This window comes from Medicago sativa, chromosome 2, assembly GCF_051527215.1.
Source record: "Medicago sativa cultivar Bolivia chromosome 2, Bolivia_mono, whole genome shotgun sequence".
Classification (NCBI taxonomy): Eukaryota; Viridiplantae; Streptophyta; class Magnoliopsida; order Fabales; family Fabaceae; genus Medicago; species Medicago sativa.
In genome coordinates, this window is record NC_140750.1 from 3,055,667 (window position 1) to 3,074,604 (window position 18,938).

General features: G+C 33.7%; 1 protein-coding gene across 16 annotated transcripts; it reads left to right on the top strand.

The window, feature by feature from the left end:
- The first annotated feature begins 957 nt into the window (after positions 1-957).
- Positions 958-18,693, top strand: LOC146943637 (elongation factor G-2, mitochondrial-like). 16 transcript variants are annotated; one of them, XM_085741906.1, is made up of 14 exons: positions 958-1,180; positions 1,257-1,435; positions 2,669-2,890; positions 3,743-3,855; positions 3,949-4,099; positions 6,637-6,705; positions 7,757-7,852; positions 10,691-10,785; positions 10,877-10,943; positions 14,933-14,962; positions 15,429-15,516; positions 16,863-16,948; positions 18,017-18,117; positions 18,216-18,693. In XM_085741906.1, the coding sequence occupies exons 3-13, from the start codon at positions 2,780-2,782 to the stop codon at positions 18,098-18,100; spliced, it is 990 nt and encodes a 329-aa protein (XP_085598032.1). In that variant the 5' UTR covers positions 958-1,180; positions 1,257-1,435; positions 2,669-2,779; the 3' UTR covers positions 18,101-18,117; positions 18,216-18,693. The 16 variants fall into 16 exon arrangements, 6 of the variants coding, with proteins under 6 accessions (XP_085598032.1, XP_085598027.1, XP_085598028.1 ...); XR_015025649.1 differs by having other exon boundaries at positions 958-1,435; positions 14,913-14,962; XR_015025647.1 differs by having other exon boundaries at positions 958-1,435; positions 15,389-15,516.
- Positions 18,694-18,938: the final 245 nt, after the last annotated feature.

Below are 18,938 nucleotides of genomic sequence, written 5' to 3' on the forward strand. Positions count from 1 at the left end.
AAAAATCAATTTAAAAGTGATTTTTATTACGATAAAAAAAGTAAAATAGATTCTAATTTTTCAGTAAAATCTATAAAATATAATCACTAAATTATTTTATATCAAATAAAAATTATTTGATAGAGTCCAAAATATGCAACAATTGATGCTAATCTTAAACGGTGTTTTGTATATAAAATAAAAATAAAAATTATTTTTTTTTTGAAGGAAAAAATAAAAATTATTTAACACTTGTGCGTCCTAGAGTTAAATTTTGATTATAATTTTTTTTCCTGACCCTAATAAAAAAGACCATGGTGATTTTTTTTGATTATAATTCATAGTAATTACAGTAAATTATTTTTCCTACCATGATTAAATTATTTAACACATAATATAATAAAAAAGACCAAAATCGGTAATATTCAACAAATATTATAGTAAACTACCAAAGAGGATAGGGATATTAAATTAATTAATATGAATTTCCGATATTGATACTTACAAATATGTAAATAAATTATTAAAAGTATTACTATAAAACATATTATCTCCTACAATAGGCAGAAATAGTACAACAACTTGCCAAAATTAGTAAAGTTATCCCTCCAAAAAAAAAAAAAGTAAAGTTACCTCTCTTGACCTATCTTGCTCTCTCACGGTAGACGACACCTTTGTTTGATATAAGCATATAAAGAACATGTTTGTTATATCTTTTAAAGAAAAAAATTAATTTAAAAAGTGATTTTTATTACGATAAAAAAAGTAAAATAGATTCTAATTTTTCAGTAAAATCTATAAATTATTTTATAGAGTCTAAAGTCTGCAACAATTGATGATAAATTATTTTATATCAAATAAAAATTATTTGATAGAGTCTAAAATCTGCAACAATTGATGCTAATCTTAAACGGTGTTTTGTATATAAAATAAAAATAAAAATTATTTAACACTTGTGCGTCCCTAGAGTTAAATTTTGATTATAACTTTTTTTTTCCTGACCCTAACCAAGATATCTTCTCCCCGTCCCTTCACGATGGCTCGTTTCTCGAGGTCATTCATACCGCGGCTATTGTACCACAATACAGTACTTTCCTCCACCGCCACGAAGTTCCACCTCCGTAACTTCTCCGAGGATTCAAAGAGGATGCGCAACATCTGGATCTCGGGACTCATACAACCTAAGCTGGTGTCAAATGAGGTGAGGAACCTGTTTTATGCAGGTCGGCTCAAGGACTTTCCCAAGGGATTGATCGAGTTTCACGACGTATTGACAGAGTTTTCCGAGCAATTCAGAAAGTTTTACGGAGAGGAGGAAGCGACAGAGCTTTACAAGCGATTGACAGAGGAGGACTATCACGTGGAGGGATCGAAACAATTTTGCGGATTGTTCCCGGTAGATTTCTATGAGGAAGTCCAGCTTGGTCTTACTTCCACTTTTTGGAAAGACTGCAAGGTAGCAATAATAATATAATATAAATCAGATTTTAGTTTCATGTTTTATTAAAGGGAACAGGGTGGAGGCTTTTAGGTGAGAAAATTGCATTGCTCTTTTCACACATAAAATTGCTCTCCCCACCAGAAAAACACCAAAAATTAAAGTGAAATTCCAGTTATTTGATCAAATAACCTTTTTTTCTTCTGGAATCTCACTTTTTTTTTATTTGTTAACTTTATTTTGTTAATCAAATAGTTTTATTGTTAGAATTGCTGTAACTGCTCCACCCAGGAGACAATCATAGCCATTGAAAAACAATTTAACAGTTCAAATTCATACAATTTTTGAAGAACTGAATGAAATCGATTTACATTGACTTTTTAAAGTTACGTGAGTCTTAATGAATTGATTTTCAAGGAGTGACTTTTGGGTGCTTAGAACATCCACAATGGTAGTCGATTCCTTAAATGGACCCTACGTGTACACATCATTTATTTTTAATTTTTTTATGAAAGTATTTATCAAAGACTCAATGACTCCAAAATCGATACATTAATAAGGACTCAATTACTTCTTTTATACGTGGGATCTGTTAGTTGTCAAGGAGAGAGAGGGTCTTTATATAGTTGTCCCTTTCTTATTAAGGACTTATTTTTTCTACCTCCATAGGAGGGTCCTTAATAGGGGTGGGAATAGGCTAGACCAGACTTTGATAGGCCTGAGCCTGGCCTAAGGAAATTTTTGCAAGCTGCCTTTCATAGGCCTATTTTTTTGGCCTGGCTTGTTTAAAAGCATACCTGCCTGGCCTACTTCATATTAAAGTCATTAGATATTCAATTGTTTAAAAGCATGACCTGCCTGGAAGCATATTTACAGGCCTACTTCATATTAAAGTCATTAGATATTCAATTTTGTCTAAGGGGATAATACACAATATGTGCAGGGGCCGGGGTTTGAATCCTTGCCACCCCACTTATTCACCTTAAATTTGAATTTCTCTGGTCACTAGGTTACTTGAAAAAAAAAAAAAAAACTAAAAGCAATTCTTTTTGCATATTGATTAAGTTTAGGGTTTTACGTGTTAGTAGTCCTACAAAATTCATAATTTTCAAGTTCAGTCCCACACAGGTTTTCTTCATTTTTGCTTTCAAAATTCAATTTTAGTCCCCATCCAAATCCTCTTTGTTGGTATTTGTTTTTGTTTTTCTTACATTTACTTTTCTTGTTAATCCTTTAATATTTGTCTCGCAGATTAACATAATTGACACATTCAAACATGTTGATTTCACCATTGACGTTCAGAGGGCTTTGCATTTTTTTGATGGTGCCATTCTTGTTCTTTCAAGTGTCAGTGGGGTGCATATGAAATCAACAGATGTCGATCAACATATGAAAAGTTATGAAATTCCAAGACTTGTATTTATCGATAAACTTGATAAGAAAGGAGCAAATCCGTGGGTAGTTTTAAATCAGGTAAACTTGAGACTGATGAGGGTTATCGTTCTTGTTCTTTCAAAGTTGTTTTGTTTTATAATAAAGTAGTCGAGATACTGTGATACAACACGGGTAGCGCGGTTGTGCCGTGCAGGGTGGTGTGGGTTGTTGTGTGGTGGTGATATAAGCGGTACTCGGAAATATTATATTTAAAATAAAATCATAGAACACAATATTCAAACTGGGTCAATTATAAACATTATGTGCTTATATTTGCAGGTATCATAATATTGTTCCAATTTCTATTTGGGTAATATAAAAAAACGGTAATTTTAACTAATTATCTAGCAGCAACATTTTTTCGTGTATGAGTTTTATAATAAATTCAAATCATCTTAAATAAATACTATTTTTATTAAGAAAAACATATAACATACAAATAAATTAAGCTAATTATATGAATTTTTTTAAAGGCGTTAATGTGTTACATGGAGTATTTTTAAAAAATTAACATTAATATAACATTTCTACAAAATCTTTAACAATTTTATATGAAAAAATAATTAAAAATATTCGAACGGTGTTATGTGCTTATATTTGCGGGTATCATAATATTGTTCGTGTATGAGTTAAACAATATATTAAAATTATCTTATAAAATTTATTAAGAAAAATATATAACATAGAATTAAATAAAGTAAATTAAATGATTTATTTTAAGGTGTTAGTGTGTTGTATAAAGTATTTTCTTGAGTTTGTCTCTATTTTTATACACATAATCCCTAACTTAAATATAGATTTAGTAACCTATAATAATTTATATTGACTTTGGGCATTTTTATAACTCAAATTATTGTTTTTACTTTTAGACTATTTTGTTTTGTTTTTTAGGCAAGATCCAAGCTTGGGCATCATTGTGCAACAATCCAAGTTCCAATAGGCCTGGAAGGTGATTTTCAAGGGCTCGTCGATCTCGTGCAGTTAAAGGCATACTTTTTTCAATGGTCTGTTTTTTCTGATACTTTTGTATCGGTTACTCCCGTGGTTAAGTTTCGTTGGCATTATTCTTCAAATTAGTATGTTGTTGCATATTGCAGTGATAATGTTGTTGCCGAAGAAGTTCCAGCAGATATGGAAGCCTTGGTGTTAGATAAAAGGCGTGAACTCATAGAAACTGTCTCAGAGGTTGACGGTGAACTTGCTGAGGCTTTTCATTGTGGCAAAACCATATCATCGGCTGTTCTTGAGGTGTGCAAATAATAATTGTTTTTTTTTCTTTCTTTCTCTTTTGGAGTTTTATGATAGGCCTAATGCATAGAAGGGAATGTATTATAGGGCTTTAGGCATGATACACCCAAAGTTTGGAGAGTGCACGGAAGAAAGAAAATGTAAGGAAAAGAGAGACACAATTGTGGGTATTTATTTGGAAAGTGTTTGAAGATTACCCCCACTTATAAACACATGTTTATGCCATTTTTTATTTGATATTGGACTCTTCTACCTAGGGATGTCAATGGGTATCATGGGTAAGGGTAGTATGATATCCGTCCCCTCCCCGTCAGATAAATATGATACCCGTGTCTGTACTCGTACCTGCACGGGTATCGCAATACAGGTAATTATTCACAGGTATGGAGGTATCCATGGGTTTAACACAACCCCACTAAATTGGCTTTTGAGGTTAGGATTGCCCCCCACTTGTAAACAATGTCATCATTTATCCGATATGAGACAGTTTTTTTCCCTATCAATCGGGGCCCTCCCTTCACCACCACCATGTGGGTGGTCTACAGGGTTCATAACTACTACTACTACTACTACTACTCCGTGTTGGTTTACTCCAACATTCCCTATTTGTCCTACTGTTGTTGAGCAGTTTTTTGAGATCAAACGAACCTCTCCAGAAGGTAATTTTAATGTTGCCGATTTCCCCTATTTTGCAATCAGTTTCGCTACAGCACCAACTGATCTAGCTAACTGTCCACCCTTTCCAAGTGTTATTTCTATGTTATGTATGGCCGTGCCTAAGGGCATATCGGTTGTAGTAGATTCTTCTTTTTGATCAATCAAAACCCTTTCCCAAACTGTACAAGCTAGCTTTAACAAAATAGAAATTCAATCCAAAATGAAAACATGCTAAGATAGGGGTGTTTTTGTTCCCAAAGTCACAAACAGAGAGATGAAGAAATGACCATACACTTTTGGCTACAATTAGTGCGAGACTTTGATTATTGAAGTGTTCTAATTTTAGAATTTTGTATAACCTGGCCCAAACCAACCAGTTATTCATCAATTTGGTTCGGTTTGGGCTTTATCCCATAAATGTGTAAATCCCATCGAAACCAATCTATGTACTTTTGATCGGTTTGGGCAACATGTTCACTCAAACCCGAACCAAACCGGCAAACACCCCTAGGAGTTATTAGGCAGTTATAATATTTTTTTTTGGTAGAAGCAGTTATAATATTGTCATGAAGGGGTATGAGACTTCGTAGTGGTATTCGATTTTATGTCTTCACATTAGTTGAGACGGAGAGTAGTGATGACAATGGTTATCCATGGGTACAAGTAGTATGATATCCGTCCCTGCCCTGTTAGATAAATATGGTACCCGTGTCAGTCCTGTACTCTAGCGAGTCCCGCAATACAGGTAATCCAAGAGTTTTGGGGTATCCATGGGTATTCGTGGATATCACTGGATTTTTTTTTTTAATTACCTAAAAACTCGAACTTCTAAACATCCATACATATAATCCATTCAAATTTCATAAACCATACAAATTCTATAATCCATACAAATTTCATAATCTTTGCATAATTACTTTTGATGAGAGAGAAATTGTTTTGTTACCAAAACAAAAATGTGTTCCATGCAAATACACACCTGATTTTTGAGTGGGTGTGCATTAGCATGCCCATATATACAAGTTAATAGTTTATCCAAACATTGTTTGAACTAACCTAATTAATTGCTTTACATCAGCGGTCGTAAATAGTCTAATTAGGCATATAGTCTAATGTTGCCCTTAATTAGTTCTCAAGCTCTCGGATGAAGTTGTAGGACAATTTCTTGATTCAAATCCATTTTATGCATGCACTACATTTTAGGGTTAGATTGTTTGGAAAATCCAATTCTTGTTCATGCATCTCTGAAGTCAGATGCATTTTCGATAAAGCTTCCTGCAGCACCCTCAAATTTTTTATTTCATGCCCATTGCATGTCTTCGCCTTCTGCCTCTCTTGAATTTGCTGCTCAAATCACTGCAGACCATATGCTTGCCGCTTTTATGACCATGTGTCAGATTCTAAGGTCCTTCGCGGCCAGCTCTACTCTATTTCCAGACCCTTTTGCCGTGTTGTATGTTTTATCACGTCATGCATTTTCTTCTATTCCTTGGTTTTGTTGTGCTTTTTGGTTTTACAACTTATTAATTATACCTTAGATCAATTATCATTGTATCTTTAAGCTCTGGCTTTTTCAAGTAAATGAAGAATATATCAAGTTTTTTTTTTTCAAGTAAATAAATAATATGTCTTAAGTTTTGTGTATTGCTTTTTGCATATGATTTCATCTAAATGTTCTAATAGTGACACCTCAATTTATGTTTTACTCTTATATGTGTCATTCACGTTGTCGTTTGGTGTAATCTCCAATAGATTCTAAACTACATTTTTCTTTACTTGTGTGTTTTCAGATAGCGATATATGACAAATAGTTGTTACTTCCTTGCCCCCCTTCGAATTTTTACTTTTTTAAATAGTTGTTATCAATTTGTGTTATGTAGGAAGCAGTTCGTAGGGCTACCATAGCACGGAAATTTATACCTGTACTCATGGGTAGTGCTTTCAAAAAGGTAATCACTGAATTACCTTGAATTCATGTGTTCTTTGCGGTATAGTCTTTACCTTCATTTCTCACCTTTATTGGATAGATATCATGATCTCTTTCTTTATTTTTGACTTAATGCTATGATTTTTTTTTTTTTGAATTTTGAGTTGGGCCTAGCTCATCCTTACAAAACCGGCTTTGTAAGGTGAGAAGTGCCTCCTCTTTATAAACTCTTATCAGGCTTTGTAAGGTGAGAAGTGCCTCCTCTTTATGAACTCTTATCAAGAATCCTATCTATTCAATGTGGGCCTTGGGTTTTTCCCAATACACCCCTTCACGCCCCAACACAATTGTGCTTGGTGCGTATATATAAATGGTAGGTGACCCGATTATAAGGAGGAGTTAGGCTTTTAAAAAATTTAAAAGATTTCTCCATTTTCCCTCATATTTTCCAACCCTCAAAGTCTTCCCCTCCCCTCCCCTCCAAACTTGCAAACAAAGCCTTAGGAGGGGAAGTGAGTGAGGGCCATGCTTGCTTCATTTTGTCACTGTTTCCACCATAATACGCAATGAAGTTATCCTTCGCAAATTATTATTATCAATTGACGTGGCACTTATGGCCATCCGTCACAAACAGGCAAGAGCTGTTGGCTAAAAGTCCTCCACCATAATCTGCGATGGCTGCTATTTGAATATGCTAATTTTTGCTTGAATAATACGACGGAAACAAACAGCTCATTAATGCTTCACTTTCCTAGACCCCTTTAACGCACCACTTCCCAAATAATTTAAATCCAATGTAGAGCAAGGAGAACAAGTTCAATGTATCTTAGGAAATAGGGCTATCTTAATTGCCCCATTTAAATTGCATCTTTCATTTACTATCACTGTAGTTACCATGTATATAAATTAAGCAAGCATGTTGTTGGGTAGGAATTCTTCCTTAAGATACATTGAAGTAGCTTACTCTGCAACTCAAGCACTTTCAGAAAAATTCCTTTTTACTATTCTTCACGTAATATATACAAACAACTTAATTGTTTATCAGTCTCTTATATTTTTCCTTTTGTGTACAGGGACCACAGCCACTACTGGATGGTGTACTTCGATATTTGCCATGCCCGAGTGAAGTTAGTAAGTATGCTCTCGACAAAACAAAGGACGGGGTGAAGGTACCTGATTCAGACAAACTTTAAAACTTTTTTGATTTTATATTATGTTGTTATCATGATTGTCAGAAATTGCAAAAGCTGTTCTGAATTTGGAGGCCAATTTCTTTAAGATTCACTGCTAAGATGGTGAAATATCAATATTAGACATTAATACATTGATACATGAGCAGTACAACATTATAAGTTTCCTGCTCATCCCCTAAACAACCAAATCCAAATTTAATGAAGAAAGGTTAACTTAAAAAACTTTATATCCCTATTAATCAAAAAAATCAGGCTGAGAATTTTGGGGTAGAGCTGGGCCCTCAAATTTAAGCTATCATGTTGGGTTGGCTTCGTAAGAACTAAGGGTTAGTGCTTCTGCATTTGGGTTTTGCTGGAATCGTCCTGGTTTTGATGTGATCTAACTGTATGGAATAGAGGGCTCAATGGTGAAGGATTGGTATCATCCATATTCAAAGATTGTGCAGGAAGCAAAACCTGAAGTTGAATGATATCTCAATCTCTTTTGTGGCTGTTAAGCAGAGGGAAATAGAGAGATTATGTTGGAATTCAAAATTTTCATCTTGTCTCCCACTTCAGGAGCACTCAATTTTCATTGGATTCTGATTAGCATCCATCATGCGCACTCGATTGGGAAAATGGATTCTAGAGACGAACCAATAAAATCCAAGTCTAAGAAATTATGTTAGAATTGTAGAGGATGGGAGTTTTAGGGAGAAGAAGATTGCTCTTGAAATGTTGATTGATTGCTAATGAGGCACAAGGTCAAATTTAAATACAACTCTCAAGGCTAAAGGGAAAAATTATATAGAGTAAAACTAACATTTAAAATAGGCTTAATACATGCTTTGGTCCCTTAATTTATTTTTGGTTTTCATTTTGGTCCCCTAACTATAAAGTGTCTCAATTTGGTCCCATAAGTCTTCGTCCGTTTACTAATGTGGTCCTCTCCGTTGGTTTTTTAATGTCTAAATTTTTTGATGTGATTTTAACCATTTGATTGCATGTCCATTGTATCTAATAGTGAACCGTCAGCACCTAATGTTTTTTTCACTTTTCATCATATTCTCTCTTCTTCTTCCTCATGTCTTCATTAACTTTTTCCAGATTTTTTTTCTTTTCAAAAACCTAAATCCACAAAAAATCCAAACCTCATATTTACAACATCACAAAAATCAGCAATCAAAATATCTCAAAAATGAAATCTGAGTTCCATCAAAAGTCACCACAACAATCACCACGCTAGAAGGGTGAACTCGCCAATCCCGGAATCGGAAGTCTTCCTAATTGGTTCGTGAAGGATGTCTAATGAAGTAGAACATGAGATGTTTAAGAAGTTGTAATACAGAACAGAACTTTTAAAATTAGACATTATATTTTAATATATGTTCATCAAAATTAACATACATCATTCAAATCATTCAAACATGGAATATCAAACCAAGTTTTGCCAACCTATTTTAGAATCGAACCACAACCATGGTTTTTGTCTTTGACTACAACAACAACAAACTCATCGGAAAATCCATTGATCTTTGATGAAATTAGAAGGGGGGGTTATGTGGAAGAGAATGAATTTGTGAGTGTAGAAAATGAATCTGTAATTTCTGGAAGAGAGAGGGTTTGTTGTTGTTGTTGTTGTCACAATCAATGGATTTGGGTTGTGTGTTTGTTGTTGAGAAGAGAAGAGAAGAGAAGAGAACATATGAGAGAGAGCAAAGAGAAGGATGAAGAGAAGATAAGGAAGATAGAGAGATGATGAATTTGATTTGTGTTTTTTTTTTGGGATTTGATGTTGTTGCTATTGTTGTGTCATTGCTGTGTTTGGGTTGTTTTTTAATGAATTGGTACAATTTTTAATAAAAAAATTTCTGGGTTTGTAATGAACATTATGAACAAGTTGATGAATTTTGTGTTCTCTGAACAAGTTAATGTTGTTGCTGGTTTGAGCGTTTGAGCAACACGTTTAGTGGAGAAGAAGAAAAAATTCTGGGCTGGTATGAAAAATGGAGGAAAAATTATGTTGAAGATGATTAAGAGGAGCATGAAGAATGGAGGAAAAATTAGTTAGTAAATGGTACACTATAAGATAGAATAGACATGCACAATCAGACGATCCTCTTTTTAACTAAAATATCAAATGGTTAAAATTAAAAAAACTTAGTAAGGTATATGGTGGACCACCTATAATGTTGGCCCACCTTAGACATTTAGTGTTAAAAACAGACGGAAATGACCAAAATGGTAAACGGCAGAAGAATTATGGGACCAAATTGAGACACTTTATAGTTAAGGGATCAAAATGAAATCCAAAAATAAGTTAAGGGACCAAAACATGTATTAAGCCTTTAAAATAAGTTAACAACTAATACTTAATTCCTGTTACAAATAACATCCACACAGCCCAAAGAAGAGTATTCTCTTACCTCAATTATCTCAACAATAAGTTTCCAGATACTTTATTATTCTATCCTCTACCCGATAAAACAAACTCACTCTCTCTCTCTCTCTCTCAGCTGAATTTTCCCCTTCTCTAATTTTCCTCTTTGGATGATTCGAAGCGGGCCTTAAGGCAATTGGGCCTACTAGAACATGTAAGGTACCTATAATTCTGACAAAGCCTTTGCACAAGGTTCCATTTGTAGTCTCAGAGACAAACTCAGGGTTCTTAGCAAAAGAGACTGCGTATTTCTACACTCTCGAATTCTAGGCACCACAGAATAGAAAAAAATGCACAATTGCATAAAATCATGATAAACATGCTTGTTATGCTATTTTTTAATATACTAAAAAATGAACAATATTAAATTATTTTAATGGTTTATACTTGTCAAGGTTTATTTACATGAAAGTCCTGATAAACCACTTGTGGCATCGGTGGTCACATTTAAGGCGGGATTTTTGGATGGTTTGTTAACGACATGTCTAAGGTATGAGAACCTTTAAATATTGTTAAATTCTATTCCAATATCATTATTTTTTTATTTTATTTATATTAATATATATTTTTTTTGGGTGAAGAATTTACGAGGGTGTCCTTCGAGAGGGGGATTGTATAGTAAATGTTAGAACTGGCGAGAAAAAATGGGTAAGTTTAAGGCTTCTCTTTGTTCTTGTTTGATTGCATTCTTGACTTTTTTTAAAAAAAAAATCCTATAATTACTGTTTTTACTAAATCCTGTAATGGGAAGAATAAATTTCAAAAGGCTTACAACGTTATGGGATCTTACAACATTAATATACCCTCGGATTATCCAATTCACAGTAGTCCCTGCATGTATTTAAATCCTTACTTGCTATTTCCTACAAGTATTATCAATTGTTTACCAAAAACTTATCCTATATGGAAAAGCTATCTATTTAACCCTACTTTTAATGTTTTTCTATGACGTATGGACTCTGACACAAATAAAATATGATTATTTATAAAATATCTAAATTGTGTATCAAAACATATATGAGCAGCTACATTGAACCATTTGTTTCATTACCAAAAAAATCTAGAACAAGATATGATGCCTTCATTAATCCATCCACTACCTAAAAACTATAAATGATGTAATCAAATTTAATGTCTTTAATCCTCTTATTTCCACCTTTGTCGAATGTGTCACTTAATTTAGAATGAAGAACTTGTTTATTACAATGATGTATACAAACTTATATACAAGAGAGAATCTCTCAAGAAAGCAAAATAAGGAAACTAAATCAACCATAATAAATAGAGAGTAATCAACACCCCCCCTCAAGTTGGAGCATATATATCACATCACATGCATCCCGCTTGTTACATATAATATCAATTCGAGGCCCCCGTTGAGGTTTTGTGAAGATATCATCTAGCTGATCATTGGAGCTCATTGAAGAGGTTTTAATGATGTTGGGAAGTATCTTCTCTCTGATAAAGTGACAATCATTTTCTATGTGTTTTGTCCTCTCAAGAAAAACTGGATTTGACGAAAGATACAATGCCGACTGATTATCAAACATCAAGTTCCATAGGACCTAGTTCACCAAATTTCAACTCTTCCAACAAATGCTTCAACCATAAAAGTTCACAAGTAGCATGTGCCATAACACGGTACTCCTTCTCAGTACTTGACCTTGCAACAACAGTTTGCTTTTTACTTTTCCATGAAATTAAGTTTCCTCCCATTAGAACACAATAACCTGAAGTAGATCTTCTATCATTCATATCACCTGCCCAATCTGCATATGAATATCCAACAATACTGGTATGGGCTGTCTCAATAAACATGTCATTTTCTAGGTGACCTTTTAATATACCTCAAGATCCGAACCACGACATTCCATTGGCTATCGCATGGTGAGTTCAAATTTTGACTCACAACGCTATCAACAAGCGAAATACGGTCTAGTCATAGCGAGTTAGTTAAGCTTCCCAACTAACTACTTATATCTGCCTGGGTCAAGATACAACTCCTTGATTATGTAAAAGCTTCACATTAGGGTCCATAGGAGTATGAACCGGTTTACAATCAAGCATCCCCGTCTCTTCCAAGATATCGAGAACATATTTTCTCTGAGAAATAGCAATGCCTTTTTGGGACTAAGCTACTTCTATCCCAATATAATAACGCAGTCAACCTAAATTTTTTGTTTGAAAGTGGTTGAATAAATGTTGTTTTCTTGATCATTACCTGTGATAACAATGTCAACTACATATACTACACGATAAACGACGAAACTCAGAACTACTTTGTGATCGTGGAGGTCTCTGAGCAGGGACAAATGGTTCAAATAGAGGAATTGATATCACATGAGAAGTAGAATCAGATGTAGTTGATGTCACAAAGAAAGGTGTATGCTCAAAGAAAGTAACATCTGTAGAGACAAAAACGATTTGTAGATGGACAATAACACCGATACCTTTTTTGAACTCTGGAGTACCCCAAAAATACACACTTGACAGCTCAGATAGACAATTTATCACGACTAGGAGAAAGATCATGAACAAAACAAGTAGAGCCAAAAACTCGAAGTGGGACATAATAAAAGGGGTCGTTAGGAAACAAGAGAGAATTGGGAATCTCATTATCCAAGACTGATGATGACATGCAGTTGATCAAATAACAAGCTGTGAGAACCGCATCACCCCAAAATTTCAAAGGTCATTGATCAATAAGGTTTGAGCTGTATCAACTAGATGACGATGTTTCTGCTTAGCGACACCATTTTGTTGCGGTGTGTTCAGACAACTAGATTGATGTGTGATACCATGAGAAATCAAATTGGAGTTGAATTGTGTAGAAAAGTATTCTTTGGCATTGTCACAGTCACTTCTCAAAACATTGATTGTTTTCCTAAATTGAGTTTTCATCTTTGAACAAAAAGTCTTAAATGCACCAAACAATTATGAACGATTCTTCAATAAGGTTATCCAAGTACACCGAGAGAAATCATCGATGAAAGTAACATAATACTTGTATCCTAAATTAGAGGGCATGCGACTAGGACCCCAAATATCAGAATGCACAATATCAAAGGCATGCTTGGATCTGTAATTGACGCTGCTTTGAAAAGATGTCTGAACATGTTTGCAAGCTGACATGACTCACATTCAACAATTTTTAAATGTGAGAGTTGCAGAACCAACACTTTTAACTTATCTAGACTTAGATGACCCAAAAGATGGTGAATGATATTTGGAGATGCAAAAACATTGCATACAGTTGGTGAAGGTAATTCAAGGTAATAGCGACATTGTTGTTCAGAGCCTGCTCCAATTTATTTCCTGTTCTTTGGTCTTTTATAAAGAGAGAACCTGAAGTAAATGTTATGTAACAGTTGAGAGAACGAGTAAACTTGTTAATTGAAATCAAATTGAAGGGGCAGTCAGGTACAAATAACACATAATCCAAGGATAGAGATGACAAAGGTGAAGCTTGACAAATACCAGTTAGCTGTGCCTTAGAACCATTAGCAAGGGTAATGCTGTGAAGTATTTTAGGAGGGAGCAAGTTATAAATAAGAGAAGGATTACCAACTACATGATCAGTAGCAAGCACCCGAATAAAAAATCCATGATCCCCTATAGAGTGAGATAAGCAAATTGTAGAATTATTGAAATGAGCCAATGCGACCAAACTTGAAACATTTTGGGCAGCCATCGAATTCAAACAAAAATAATGAATAAACAAACCATAAGCCGTTCAACAATAGTGATAAATGTGCAGATCTGCACGGTGGATCCAAAACACAACAATAATTTACCAAAAGAAAACCAACAACAAGGAAACCTCAAAAAAACCTTCTCAAACGTGATCAAGAGTTGCAGAAACTGGAAACAGTGAGCCAACTCAAGAACCGACACATCTGAAGCGAAAACAACTGAAACGCACCTCAAACGTGAGACCTATAAAACTGGAAGGTGTCCCAACAGAACCTTGAACAAAAACTGACGGAGGGGACGCATGGCGGTAATGGACTGGCAGTTACTCTGACTGCATTTAAAACAACAATGGGTCACCGCTTGCGGCGGCTGAAACCCCGAAACCGAAACAACGGAAGGTACCTCACCAGAGAGCTCCAGTACCAGCTTGAGTAATTTAGAATGAATAACTTGTTTATTAAAATGATATATGCAAACTTACATACAGGAGAGAATCTCTCAAGAAAGCAAAATAAGGAAACTAAATCAACCTTAATAAATAGAGAATAATCAACTGTGTCCAAGGAATTTTAAGGTGTGTCGAAGCAAAGAATATTTTTTTGTGATGCTATCTAAATTATCGGACACAAGCCGTACGGGTTTTAGATATTGATGCGTCGAACACAGGGACGCGTCCAATTCTAGATGTGTCTGTGTTTCATACTGTCACGTCTTGCATATTTTGGTCTTGTACCTCATTTTGTATTTTTCTCTTAAAATATTGCTACAACAAAGACATATTTTAGTTTCAGCTTTTATTTATCTCAATGAGGGCATGGAACAAGATTGAAAACAATATGCAGTTGTATACCACTCATAAGATCATTTACATGTCTTTACTTTCATTCATTGCATTTTGAGACTAACGTGATTTTGTGGCTGAAGCCTTTCTTGTGGAAATGCAGGTTCATCGTTTGTTGATGCATGATGGTAAGGTTAGTTTTTAGATTTTCATCATGACTAGTGTATATTCTCATTAAATTCAACGACTTTATAGATTTTTTTTTTTTGAAAGAACGGCTTTATAGATTTGAGAACTATATTATAGTAATTGTTATTCTCTATCATCTGTTTTTAAATTCTAACTAGATATTGAACCTATGGTTTGCTCGGAAGAATAATATCTAAGGATTAATATTTTTTAAAAATGGGATATCCATTCTTAGTGTAAAATTGTCATCTATTTTTATTTTTTATACATGTCCAAAACATATCGTATCTGTGCATCATAGGTGATCATAATTACACCAGTATTTAATAACAATAATAGTATAGTAAAAGTATTATTCTCTAACTTTCCGTTATACCCTTTTCTCAATATGTGTGAAATGATCAAACATGTTAAATATTACGGGACATAGGAAGAATGTACAGAGTGAGATTCTTGTGCCAAACTTGCAGGACATTCAAGAGGCTCGTGCTGGGCAAATAATAATGCTGTATAATGATGACAAATATTCTAAATTTACTTCACCTATTTGTGCACCAGGTTCTACTTTTCTTATCTTATCCTTCAAGACTTATGCATCTTTACTTGAATTTTATATTGCTCTTATTTTTTAAGATTGGATTTTACTTGAATCTATTGTTCATTGTTTAATTTTTTTTGTAAACTTGACATTATATTTCTAACTATTACGTTTTTTGCAACCCACTTGGGTTGGTGTGGTGGTATTGTGTTATGAACAACTTTTTGGTTGTTCATAAATGGAAGAGATAATATTATAAACTACAACTACATTATTCTAATAAACTAAATTCTTCATTCATTCATTTGATAATGATTACAATGATCAATCACTTATTTATAGCATAAGGATTCTAACAACTTAGCCAATGACTCATCAAAATGGATCTCTCTAGATCCTTCTAGAAAACCATGAGTCATACCCTAAAATGGGCTTGGACCCAATCTTTCATTACATATTGACTTGGGATCTTGAAGTGTGCTCGTCTCAAGGTCCAAAGGTTTTGGAGGCCCGGCTTGGTTGAGCTGCTTGCGCACCCCCAAGGCCGGGCCTGGGCAGTAGTCGGAATAGTATTCGATGATGGTCAATTTATTGATCGTAGGTGGATCAAGTAGTTATATGTGGTGGTTGGAGGTAGTCATAGTGGTGATTGATGGTGGTAGTATTGGTGATAGAAGGTGGCTAAGCCGGTAATTGGAGTAGTGGTCATGATGGTAGTCGGTGGTCAGATTTGCGATCGGATGTGGATAGAGTTGTGATTGACCGTTGTTTGAGTGGTGGTTGACGACGGTAATTGAAGTGGTAGTTTGTGGTGGTAAGAGATGCGATTGATGGTGTCAGAGTGGTTGTCGACAACCAATGGTGGTTATATATTAGTTAAAAACATAAATATGAATTATAAAGTTTATTTTCATGATTGAAATTTAAGTGAAAACTGTTTATCAATTAAGTAAAAAACCAATTCAATCTGGTTTTAATCGAACTTATTTACTTTTAAAATCAAAATAAAAAATGTTTCAACCTCCTAGATGGTCCCTTGGGGTTTATGAATTGACTTTCTGTTCAGTTAAAAGTCGGTGTTGTCACACCGTCGTCAATTTTTAGGTCGTTCGATCAAGATCTAACAATCTACTTTTCAACCTCTTGATTTTATATAAACAAAAATCAAAAGTTATTTTAAGATTTGAACTGTCAGATCAACCATCCGTTCTTATTTGGACAATTCAGAGGTGCCGACTGCACCCACTGACTGCATTTAATCCAATTCCTAATGTTTAGTGTTGCATTTTAATTTTAATTTTGGAAGGGAAGTTAGAGATTTGTTAATCTGACCGACAATTTTGTTGTTCGGTTCATTATTAAACAGGTGACACTTTTATTGGTCGGTTGGATAATCATAAAAAACCTCCGATGAATGTTCGTGAAAATGTCTCAAAAGATTTTGAAGGGAATGTGAGTAGTTTCTTATACGTTTAAGATTTTCACACATATTAAGAAATGCAAAGATCATAAGGAAAAAAAAATATTTTACCAAATTATCCTTATTAATTATTGATTGTTTTTCCACTAAAGTAAAACCAATGCTTTAGAAGTAGTGTACATAGTATTACTTGCAGGGTACAATTGAAAAGAAAAAGTTAAGGCAAATGCTAACATGGGTACATGCTAAATTTTAATTAGAAATAATTGTCTCAAAAGTGCTTAACTTTATTCAACTTTTTGAAATCACAATTTTGTTGTTTTCTATGAAAAACTTCTAATTTTGGATTTCTTAACTACTGTCCTTAGGACATAAGACAAGAAGACCCAAAAGTTATTAAAATGACACTTATTTTGAAACGGGGAGATGATCATATATTGTCTTTTTATGTATTCGTTCTATGGTTTAATTACAAGTACCTTAAAAAAAAATTCTCTAAATTTTTTTTTTCTTTTCCCGAAGCTCTAAATTATTTATTGACTTATAAATCATTAGGATGAGTCCTACCCCAAATTTCAACTGTTGAAATTAATTTATCCTATGGTTTAATTTATTTCACTTAAAAAATTATAAATACTTTTTTTTTGAACAAAAAATTAAAAATACTTTTAAAAAAAAGTCGTGTGAAAATATTTGTTCTCATCTCTCTTTATAATTCGGCAGCTATTCTATGACCTGGGCTAATAAAGGGCAATAACTACACTGTAAATATTCCATTAACGTGAAATTAGAATAATAATGAAATAATAGTTAATCCCTTTAGAACAAATCTGGTGAAGAAATTACAGGTGGTTCAATGCGAAGATCGGTCACATACGGTAGGAAATTTCTATATCATGATTATCCATCCGATATCAACATAAAAATTGAATTGAATTAGTTGATCATTATATTGGATAAGACATCTGTAACTGAATTTCATTTTAAAAGATCAAAAGGGATTGTCTAAGTTGTCTTTTATTCATTTTATCTTTCTTGTTAATTTGAAAATTTCATCATGGATTCATTTCATTTTCTCATTAGTTCTTAAATAATTTCAGGAAAATAGGGAATCGCGTAAGAATATATACACAGTTCACCAAGATCTCATGAAGTTGTTGTCTAAACATGTACATGAGAAATGAATTTGATGAATAATCAGGTTTTGCTACTGAGAAGTTGTCTCAAAATAAATGTTATTTTCTGTTTTCAATTGAATATTATTATTTTTTAATTGTAACATCTTTTTTACTGTTCAAGGCTAAAATCAAAACAACAGAAGAACAACAGCAAAACCAAAACTACTCTCTAGGAAAGAAGGTTCCAGCCTCATTTGTTCTTAAAAAGTTCAAAAGGCCTCTCGCAGGAGAAGGATGAATGCTAATCTCATTGTCGGACGAAGCTTCAAACTTAACCATAAAATCTGCACATTGATTTTTATAAAATCTAATTATACTAAACTCATTTGTGTTGGTATAGTGATGTTTGGCTTGAGACCTTGAAGTGTGTGTACTCATTTTAAGGTCTCAGGTTCAATTCTCTCTAGTGTCAATTTCAGTGTGTTATGTTCATACGCTCCTGCAAGTGGATGTTGGGTTTATACCCCGGATTACTCAGTTTTTGGCCCAGATAACGAGTTTAAAAAAAGAAGTACAATTATACTATACTCTCAAGCTATTTTACTTTACATCTATGACCTTGTGAATAACTAATGTTTTATAAGATAAATTTGTTGAAATTAGTATTCTTTCATTCATTTATATTCTGTTTAATTCGTGCGAAATAATCAAGCATAAAATAATAGGACAAAAAATTATTTATGGTATTGCAATATGGAATATCTCTTGCCGAAATATTTATTAGAATATTTTTGTGTAGAGGAAGTTGATCTTTAATTAATTAAAGTGAAGTGAAGATTTATTTTAGGGATGCATTTAGGGTGGGAAAGGGCAAGATTTTTCTATCATGTTTTAATCATAGATT